The 11,375-nt window shown below is 35.3% G+C and overlaps 1 protein-coding gene across 2 annotated transcripts; it reads left to right on the forward strand.

Moving 5' to 3' along the window:
- Positions 1-229: 229 nt before the first annotated feature.
- YSL6 (YELLOW STRIPE like 6) lies at positions 230-4,665 on the forward strand. Of its 2 annotated transcripts, XM_007031860.3 has the most exons (7): positions 230-647; positions 1,005-1,177; positions 1,574-1,671; positions 1,989-2,126; positions 2,645-2,834; positions 3,046-3,178; positions 3,548-4,665. In XM_007031860.3, the coding sequence occupies exons 1-7, from the start codon at positions 302-304 to the stop codon at positions 4,480-4,482; spliced, it is 2,013 nt and encodes a 670-aa protein (XP_007031922.2). In that variant the 5' UTR covers positions 230-301; the 3' UTR covers positions 4,483-4,665. The 2 variants fall into 2 exon arrangements, with proteins under 2 accessions (XP_007031922.2, XP_088661590.1); XM_088805464.1 differs by lacking the exon at positions 3,046-3,178 and having other exon boundaries at positions 2,645-2,817.
- The last annotated feature ends 6,710 nt before the right edge of the window (positions 4,666-11,375 follow it).

Genomic DNA, 11,375 nt, shown 5'->3' on the forward strand with positions numbered 1-11,375 from the left:
AGCAGAATTTTTTTTTCACGTGATTTTGGCGGGAATATCAACGTAAACTCTGACACGTCATGGTTTGTAATAATTACTCAGAATAAAACAAAAACGGCTTCGAAACTAATTTTTAATTTTAGCCACGTGTCACTCCCACACTCGATTACCGATTCTCCAACGCTTCCCATTGGTTGGATTTCACATCAAGCTTTCCACTCATTTCTATTTTACCAAATTCTCTGTCTCACATACAGCTCCCTCTCGCCCCGCACCTAATCCAAACCCCTCCTTTCGTGGAATCCGACCAGATCCGAAGATCATGGGAACCGAGATATCGGAGCCGTTGATTGTCGACAAGAAAGACATCGACGGCGGCGGAGTCGAGTTGGAGCGGATTCCGGAATGGAAAGAGCAGATAACGATCAGAGGACTCGCCGTGAGCGCCTTGTTAGGGGCTCTCTTTTGCATCATCACACACAAGCTGAATCTAACAGTGGGGATTATTCCGTCGTTGAACGTCGGCGCTGGATTGCTCGGATTCTTCTTCGTGAAATCGTGGACCGGTTTTTTGACTAAGTTAGGGTTTCAAGTTTCGCCTTTTACCAAACAAGAAAACACCGTCATTCAAACTTGCGTCGTCGCTTGTTACGGCCTCGCGTTTAGCGGTAAAAAGCTGAAAATGTTTTTAAATTTTACCAAATTTGATCCATTTTTGGCTTTTTTTTCGTGATTACAATTTCTGATATGATTATGAAGTAATTAGCTAGCTTCCTCTCTTTTAGCGGTGAAAAGCCTCTGAATTTACCAAATTTAATCAATTTTCAGCTGCAATTGCAAATGATTAAGAAGTAATTATTGGCATGGTTATTAAGTTAATTTTTGGCTTGTAAAGAATTTGATATTGGTGACTTAATTTAAAAGTATTGTGGAAACTTAATTTTTAGTGTTAAATTAAGTAATTAAACTCAATCTTAGGTTGAGCAGCTTCGAGGCTGACCCGTAACATCTGGTTGTTTTGATAGGGGGATTTGGAACTTATATGATTGCAATGGATGAGAGAACATATCAACTTATCGGTGCTGATTACCCTGGAAACCGAGCGGAAGATATTAAGAATCCGGGGTTAGGCTGGATGACTGGTTTTCTCTTTGTTGTCAGCTTTCTTGGACTGTTTAGTCTTGTTCCACTACGTAAGGTATAGCTTATTATCATAATTATTATTATGTACTCCTTTTTAGAGATCAGTTTAGAGTTTAGTTAAAGTTGCATTTTTTGGTCGTGACTATGGTGTTCGCCATACTTATTCTATTCAGTAAAGTATTTGTGGCTGTAATTTTGGTTTTGATATTGGTTTTTTAATTGCTTATCATCAAGTTCATTGTTTTCTAAATCAAATTTAGATGCGATAAGTTTTTAATTATCACTAATTTTTTTATTCCAATAAAAACCCATGTTATGAGATGTAATCAATATTTTGTTTATTGTCCTGACTAACTTTTTGCTAGTGTGAGTGAGCTGTCACAAGTTTTCCTCGTGGTATGTGATTGTAGTTTTGTCATTTAGTCTAGTTCTCATCTCTGTATTTCATCAGGTCATGGTCATGGATTACAAACTTACATATCCGAGTGGGACAGCCACGGCAATGTTGATAAATAGTTTTCACACCAACACTGGAGCTGAGCTTGCAGGGTACTTATTAGATACATTATGCTTATTATTTTTTCACAGATCTTCATACAGTTTCCATTGATGTAGCACATAAGGAGAAAGCTTACTTGAAAAGAAAATAATTTTAGTGATCATGTTATCAAACTAGATAAAGAAAAGTGAATGAAGAACAGAGGGTATATCCCGGTCTAACAATCATGCATTTAGAAAATCAATGAAACAGCTACTGTTAAACCATAAAAGTTGCTTTATGAATAACTAGAGAGAATGGGTTTATCTCTAACAACTAGATTGCTTTCTTTCTGATTATATATACAATTTTTATGAGTTTGTTGCAGGAAGCAAGTCAAGTGTCTTGGAAAATATCTGAGCATAAGTTTAGTTTGGAGCTGCTTCAAGTGGTTTTTCAGTGGCATTGGAGATTCTTGTGGTTTTGATAATTTTCCCAGCTTTGGGTTAACACTGTTCAAAAACACGTGAGTTTCTCTCAGATTTAGCTTCCCATGTGAACTCTCTCTCTCTCTCTCTCTCTCTTTATGCCGAATGAATGCCCATATATGTTTATGTTTATGAGAAAGCTCAATATTTCATCTTTGAATTTGATACAAGTGTAATACAACCTGTATTGCCATTAATCGGAGGGCACAGATTAGGGCAATCAAATATTTATACTATATTATTATGTGTAACATGAATTGGTCCTCCATAGGCCATAGTGATTATTATGTTACCTGTTGAGCTATAAGAAGTAACAGAAAAGAGAAATAGAATGACTTCAAACTTGATTAGCATATATTTGAAAACTTTCTCTATATGTCTATGGCTCTGGTGCATGTGAAACGCCATTTTGCTTGATTTATGTCTGCGAGTATCTTGGCATGTAATCTGACTAATGATAATTTGGCTTTGGGTAAAATATCATGAACATGATTGCTGAATTTACTAATAAATGTTTTACTTGTATTGTTAATGTTATACATGGCTCCGTATGCAGGTTCTATTTTGATTTTAGTCCAACCTATGTTGGTTGTGGTCTTATTTGCCCTCACATAGTAAACTGCTCAGTTCTTCTCGGGGCTATCATATCGTGGGGTTTTCTGTGGCCCTTCATTTCTGCACATGCTGGGGACTGGTACCCTTCTGGCCTGGAGAGCAATGATTTTAAAGGTCTGTACGGGTATAAGGTACAAAGAAAGAATTTACTTCCTTGAGTGCCCAACTTCAATGTTATTAATTCTGCTACATAGGTGTAGAAGATTTTTTTTTTTTTTTTGTTTTTGCGCCTTCCATCTTCTGGTTTATTCTCAGTCCCTTGCTTACTCCGACCTTATTGAAATACTTTCTTCTCATAACTCTAGTCTAATAAATTTTTCTGGGCCATCATGTTGTTCACAGGTCTTCATAGCTATTGCTCTTATCCTTGGGGATGGTCTTTACAACCTGATTAAGATAGTATACATAACTGTGAAGGAAATATACAACAAAAGCACCAAACAAAGCAAACTTCCCATTGTTAATGAGGTTATAGGTGAGAATTCCCTGGTTAGGCTCTGCTTGCATGATTGGTTTTGTTGTGTGTCTGTCTGTAGTGTTGCAATGGTTTTCTTTCAGTAGAATTTTGTTTGAATAACATTTGAAGTACTGAAGTCATAAAGCCGTTGCAGAATGCTCCCACTGATATGACTTAACTTGTCTAAAATTGTAGTTCTTGGTGAAAAAGTCATTAAATAGGGGCACGCTGTGGTGCCTTTATTTGAATATTTAATTTCACCTTGTCAAAACTTCTTAAAATGTTTAGATTTTCTAGGTGGAATGTGTATGCAGGTATCTGTTTTCTTGTTTTAAATCATATTGTTTTCCACTGAGGGTTCATTGAAATATTGTTTTGTTTTCACAGATGGTGAGAGTTCTAAAGGACTAGCAGAGCAGAGAAAAAGAGATGAGGTATTTCTTAAAGACAGGATACCTACTTGGTTTGCTGCTTCTGGATATGTGGCCTTGGCTGCTATATCAACAGCTACTATTCCTATCATCTTTCCACCCCTGAAGTGGTATCTGGTTCTCATTTCATACATTATTGCTCCCGCCCTTGCCTTCTGCAACTCTTATGGAGCTGGACTTACGGACTGGAGCCTGACATCCACTTATGGGAAGATTGGTCTTTTCATTATAGCATCATTAGTTGGAAACAATGGTGGAGTCATAGCCGGTTTGGCAGCCTGTGGGGTTATGATGTCCATTGTCTCCACTGCAGCTGATCTAATGCAAGATTTAAAGACTGGTTACCTCACTCTATCATCAGCCAAGTCTATGTTTGTGAGCCAGATAGTGGGAACAGCCATGGGCTGTGTCATTGCTCCACTCACATTCTGGTTGTTTTGGACTGCTTTTGACATTGGGTCACCTGATGGTCCATACAAAGCACCTTATGCTGTGATATTCAGGGAAATGGCCATTCTTGGTATTGAGGGCTTCTCAGAGCTGCCCAAGCATTGTCTAGCTTTATGTTGTGGATTCTTTGTGGGTGCCTTGGTCGTAAACCTCTTAAGGGATGTGACTCCCAAGAAAGTTTCGCAGTTTATTCCTATTCCAATGGCTATGGCAATTCCATTCTATATTGGAGCTTACTTTGCTGTTGACATGTTTGTTGGAACAGTAATATTGTATATATGGGAACGAATTAACCGGAGGGATGCAGACGATTATGCAGGGGCAGTTGCTTCAGGTTTAATTTGCGGTGATGGTATATGGACCATACCGTCAGCCATTCTCTCCATCTTCAGGATCGATCCACCTATCTGCATGTACTTTGGGCCTTCTCTGAGTAGTTGATCTGGAAAGCCAGTGGTTGTGTTGTAACTGTATGAAGTGTATTGTAACTGTAAGGTTTATTGGATTCTGTATATATGTATGTTATTACAAATTCCAAACATGGATTTTAAGACAACAATCTCCGTCAGTTAATTGTTCTGAAATATTTCTTTTATAAATCTAAAAGCTGTGTCTCAAGAGAAATCTCTCTCTCATGTGCCATTGATTTGTGCTATCCTGCTTTCCTTATCAGGAGAACTGATATTTACATGGTGAAGATTGCGCGTTATAAATTTTTGCAGGTGGCAGAAAACAACATATAGCTATCTAGAATTCTGAAGAAAAAATGAAAGTGGTTATTGTTCCTGCTCTGTAGCAAGCTGCAAGAATAAGGGAGGCAGAGGTCAATGGATTCTGCTACCAATTTGAGTTGGTTCTACCAATTTTGCTAGTTTCGAGTGGCTGATTGACCAAAATAAAAGTTAATGGTGATGGTTCAATCTCATTGAAATTTATGGGTTCTGCCAGGCTTCAGAATGGTAAATTCTACAGGGAAGATGATTGAATTTTGTAGGTGCTGGCCGTTTGGTGTCCTTACCAAACAGCCAGCACCTAATTTCCAAGAATAATTGTATCCTATGTTGAGAACAATGCAGGAGCTGTTTCTTTGTAACAAATGAACTTTTTCTTGTTAGACAGCTGCCAGGCTTTCTTGCCAAAGCAGTCATTCAGCCTTGACATCTAACACAAACTTTGTTGTCTTCAAATCTGGTAAGTGCCAACAACCCATCATGGGTTATAGCTGGAAACCCCAAAAAGGCTTCAAAACTTAAAGCATGGAAATGTCTGGATTTACTTACTGCTTTTGTAAAGCTTCTCCAAGAATTTTAGGATGCTTGTGTTTTCTGCTTTATCATGAATCATCATTAAACATGAGAACACCTCCCCTCTTTTTGATTGAATTTAATCACTTTTTTTTCTTTCTGAAATTGACTAATCATGATCATAGATGCTGCTAGCACTTATCTAATTTATTTAGCTTTGTTGTTAAGATTTCTGGGGAGGGTTCCAGAGCAGTAGCTTTAGGTTAGAGTTTTCAACATGCAAATGCAATGACAAAGTAGAGAGAAGTCATGAATTGACAAAGGTTTAGATCTTGAAAATGTCTTTGAACTATGGCCATTTATTCAACTGAGCTCCTCACTTTTTATTGCATTTAAATGAATTCTTAAGTTTTTATTTAAATTCAAATAAACCTTTAATTTTAATAGAAATTTCATCGTTATTAGATTCAATGTCTACTCATTTCTTTTATCCCCGTAACATATGACTTGACTAGTTGATACGACCATATGCATTGAATTTTTTGATCACATCAACTCACTACTACTAAGTATGCTATGCGAGTAAAAAGGATTGGTTGGAATTGGATGTAATAGGTTAAATTCCTGTTAGGGTTAAGGGAGTGTTTGGATCTAAATTAAAATTTAAAGATTCTTTTGAATGTAATAGAAGGAGATCGATTTAGTTGAATAAATGATCACACTATTGTAACTCTTTTTAGGGTTTATATGTATTGAAAAGCAGAAATGAAATTTTGTTTTTTCAAATAATTGAGACTTAAGTTCTTCCAACTACTTCAAAATCTTTAGATTCTCCATGTGAAAAAGAGAAACCAAATTCTTTCAAGCTGACCCTTGGAGCACCACACAAAAAAATGAAAAATTGCAATAAAAATTTGCACATGGTAGAGATTGTGACCTCTTGCATCATATGTAGGGCCAATAATCATCAAAATCTTGTCTAATGGAAATTATGATAAAGTGGTAAAATTTAAACCACTCATTTTGGTTTCTTTGTTTTGCTTATCTGTTTATACATGACCAACATTCTTTCTTATAAGTGAACATCAAGGAAACTAGTCACATGTGCTACCTTCTATGATCATAGCTAAATCGGTAATTAACTCCAATCAATTTAAAATATCATAACTAACACTCGAAACTTTTACTTAATTAACTCGATAATTTGATATTAAAATTTTAAAATTAAAATTTATAAAATGAGAAAAAATTATTTTTCGTTTCGTGACTTTAACTATATAAGCGATTTACGTGTTTTGCTATAATTAGTACAGGTTTTACTCCAATTTTCTCACTGAATTCTCTCTTCACCCATCTGATCTTTGAGAGATTGTTTATGATTATTGATGAGCAAATAAAAGTAGCAGTAAACAAAAAAAAATTTGAACTCAGAAGAAAAGCAGAGGAAAGGGATAGCTCATGGCTCATAGCTCATACGTCTAGATGTGACATCTAAGGATAATGGTGGTGAGGTCCATCTTATCAAAAGGAGTCATTCGGTTAGAGATTCTGGCTTTTTTGGAGCTCATCAATTGGTGGGTGTGGCTCCTATTTAATGTGGTGGAACCACCTTTGCTTCTTTCTTTCCTTCTCTCCCATTTCCATTCTTCCTAATCTTAATAGTGAGTCCGTCATCAATAAATATCACTGTAACGTGGACAGAATGGGACAGAGAGTAGATCTACTTCAAGTACAATCTAACCTTTCCTCTTTACTTTCCTGTCAAAAACTTTACATTATATATATGATGTATTTTTTTCGTCTCAATGTCAAATTACTGATATATATATATATAACCATTTCTCAATTTTTAACCATTGAACTCAATTGTTTGTACTTAATTTGTAGTATCTTGATAGGTCATTTCATTGTCTCGATCCTGAACAATTCAAACATACAGGCACATGCCCATCTATCTGTAAGGATTGTGATGCCTGAATTGAGCCTGACCTATCAGCTTGAGTGGTGATGGAAGAAAGGGTACAAGGCTAAAAGTTAATGCAGTGTACCAAGAGCAAAATTCAATGAAGAAGCGACTGCCCTGGAGACCTGTGAAAATTTTTTTGTGCCCATTAACACATTTATTGCTGATTGAAGTACACAGCTCGGATTGAATGCATCAGCAAAGGGCTGATTCAGAAAACAGATAATTTTCTTACAAAGAAGTTTGCATGAGGACATGTTTAATTATTAAAGAAGCTCCAAGTTTTTTTTTGTTTTAAAGCTGAAAACTGCTAAATCACAAGCATACAATAACTTTTGGCTTGAACTTTGCTAATTTGGGACTTCCCATTTTTCATCAGGCTTTGCTCAAATAAAAGAAAAGAAGAGATTTACACCATGTAATGCCAAGATTGCTCCAAGGTCCAAAGTGCAGTTTGCTAAATCTTATTAGCAAAGAATTTGTTGCCGACTCAAAGGGACCCAACCCAAAGCCTAGAGGAAAAGGAAAAATTGAAAACAACTTGGAAGTAACATATTTATTTTGCTTTCAGAAAAGCCCCTTGGGATTGATGGGGAATCAGAAGAACACTTTGTTGGGTTTTGTTAACTAGATGGTGCTTACCCTCCCTTTGGCATTCAAAAATGGGGGCAAAAACAAAAACTTTTGAAAAGGATGGGAGTAGGAATGGCAAATGATTAAAAACAAAATAAAAAGATCCAAGCTTATCTCTTAGGGGAAAATAAGGTCTTGAAATTAAACCCCTTAAAGAAAAGCAAAGATCTTTTCCCATTCAATCTTTGAATTGCATGTTAGATTGGTTTTGATATTTCAACAGCTAGCTTTCAAAGAGGGGCCTCCCTTGTCTCCATGATGGGAAGCACATGTGACAAGCAATGCAATCACCAACACACACATACCCACTCCAACCACAATTATCATCACAACACAAAGGAATTGGTCTTCTCCCCATCAAAGCAAAGCTACAAGTTTTTAAAAAGAGAAAGACAGTGAAGAACAACAACAACAAGAATAATAAATTAAAAAAATAAACCAATCAAGCCATGCTCTCATTTCTTCTATGATTCATACCAAAACCCTCTTAAAGTTGCTTAGTAATCAAGTTTAAGGGAATGATTGAAGAAAAGGAGAAAACTAAAGGAGATGTGTGTATGCAAGGATGGATCCCCACTATTGTGACCAAGAATTGCATGGATTATTCATGCAATAAAAAGTCAAAAGACATAGCATATTCTTTTTTAAAGACCATTATTTGCAAGTTTTCCTTTACTCGGTGATATTGATACCATGTAAAATGTATGTCATTATCATGGAGTAATGCTGTCAAAGATACAAGTTGATCCCATCATCAGTTTTTAATCTCTTTCTTCTGAATGAATTGTTCTTGTTTCAATAGGAAAAAAGGGTCTCAATAATCATGCCAACCTGCCAACTTTTGAATTCCCAAAGTAAAAGTGATGACTTTGGACCAATTACTCCCACAATAATTCACATTTCCATTTGTTATGTCTAGCATTTCATCCATATACATACCCCATGCAATGAAAAATAAAATGAAATTCGAATTATATAAAAAAAAACATGTATAATCATTATCAAGTCGATGTCACATGTTCTTATTAACATATAAAAACTCGTAAAAGATGATAAAGAGAAAAGAATTTAATTTTTTCCCCGTAAGAAGCAAATTAAAGTGGTTAGATTTTGTTGACCCAAAAAAGGAAATGTAGTTGCTAGATTTGAGGAGATGAATTGAATGATGACTGCATGATTTTGAATAAACTTGACAAATACTTATGAGAAAAAGCTGAAAGAGATGTAAATTTTGAGCAAGCAGTGCACGAAATTGATTATAAGAAACATGAAAGTGAAGCAATCACACAGCAAATAAAACTATCAAGACAATTATTTTCAGCAGTTAAAAGCCATGTTTCTAACAGGAAACGTTCAAAAATTTCCAAACATTAATGAAATGATTTGATGATCTTCTTTTTATTTTGCAACTCAAGCAGAAATTGAGTGAAAAAGACACATATAGAACATTATGATGTAATATGAATAATTATAAGGTTTAAATAATAAACCCAAATGAGTTTTTAAATTTTTAGCTCTAATGGAAAATTAGTTACCATTAAACCCAATACCAATTGACATTTTATATTCAAATAATTACAACTTGACAAGTTAATATGGTTACAAAGTAACTAACGTAATCAGGTGACAATAAAATGTCAATTACTAATATCATAGGTCACATAAAAAAAATGCCAACAGGTATTGCGTTTGACAGTCATTAATTTAGGGCTAAAATGATGTTTAAGCACAAATCAAAAATTAAGAACTCAATTCGGTACAGAAAAAGATTATGGACACATCTGAAGAAATAACCATGGTTGAAGGATTTTTTGTTTTTGGTATTTAAACCTATCGATTTTAAGAAGAATTAAAGATAAGATATAGTGATCCTCTATGTTCTTACACCTGAATTTCCTGCTTCAATACATACACGCAAAAATATTCTAATAAATAAAAATTAATTGGGCTTTAAATTCACCATCATAAAACCAATATAGACCGGCCATTGACTTAACTTTGTATGTGTTGGTTGGTACAGTAGCCAAGAAAATGCTAATGGCAATGTCGGTGGCCAAACGTCTAACTATTGATTTGTATCCCTTCAATTACGCATATCTTATCAATGGAAAAGCAAGTAATTTCTTCAAATCAAACTCGTGCAAACATCAGCAATTAATTTGGTATCCTTGTTTGATTTAGCTACGACTATATAGTATTTTTATCCGGTTTATGTTTTATACTCTGTCAGAGTATATTATCGAATTGAATTGTTTTTAATTTTGATCTTTATATATTTAGGAAGTATCATTTTGCGATTAAGTGATAATATATGAGTATTATACAGTGATTATGTGCGTCGGGAATCACTATATAACTGTATAATAAATTGGAGATAAGATATAAGAAATCGCTTTCAAAATAAGAATTGAAAAATGTTACCCTTCTTTGAGAAATTGGACATCTTTGTCATAGGAGAAATTCATGGGAGTCCCTGTCTTTTTCTCAAGCTGTTATTGGCATCCACTCAATCTAAAGGGGTTTAATTACTTTGACAAGTGTACCTTTTGTGACCATTTCTAGTAGCATAAACATAGAATGAGCTAAGCAGCACCGTGTTCTCATCTCTCTCTCTCTCTCTCTCTCTCTCTCTCACACACACACACACACACACACATACATAATTTCTTTATTGAAAACAATATTCTTCTACATGACCTCTTCAAAAACTTCACTAAATTAAGAATATTTCTCAAATAATTCTATTTAAATTTAGATAATTCTCTTTATTTTTCTCTCTTCCTCACTCTCTTTTCTGAATCCCAAGTTAAGGACAAATATGTGTGAAAATGAAGAAAAGAGAGTAAATCATTGTCCTTGAACACAGATGTGAACAAGCTTGTCTTCAAGTGTCAACTTCTAGAGAAGTATTATATGATCTGGGATCACTCCATGTTTGATGTTAAGATTACAAAAGCAAGCCAGGCAAGCCTAAACACTGATATTATAAAGGGATTTTGTTTTTGAAGATGGCCCCATGAACTGTCAGAACTGAGGAACACTTGGGGGGTTTAGGACTTTGGGGTCCACTTAAATGGTGGAGTATCTCCAAATTGAACAAATGGAAGTAGCATCAACTCCTTCAATTGTAACTGCATCTAAATTTCTTTTCTTTTTGGCAGATTACGTGATTATGTAACTGAAACTAAAGAACAGAGTCTCCAGGCTTTCACTTTTGAGCGTGGTGATCCCATGATTAATTTCCTCAAAAAAATTTTAATTAATGTATAAAGAAGGATGGGCCTAAGAGTGGGTTAGAAGCAAGCAACGCCATTATCTAGACCCAGGTGGCCAGTTGTCAAGAAATCATTCATCCACGTGGACAATTGAGTCCCTTACAAGAGATGGCACCAGCATATCGCTGCTGCAATAATATAGTAGGAGGATGTAATGAAGAGAGAGGGAGGAATCCATCAATCTATGGAACATGGCCAAATTGGGGATGGTGCTTTTAT

The sequence above is a fragment of the Theobroma cacao genome, chromosome 4 (genome assembly GCF_053813885.1).
Source record: "Theobroma cacao isolate CCN51 chromosome 4, ASM5381388v1, whole genome shotgun sequence".
Lineage (NCBI taxonomy): Eukaryota > Viridiplantae > Streptophyta > Magnoliopsida > Malvales > Malvaceae > Theobroma > Theobroma cacao.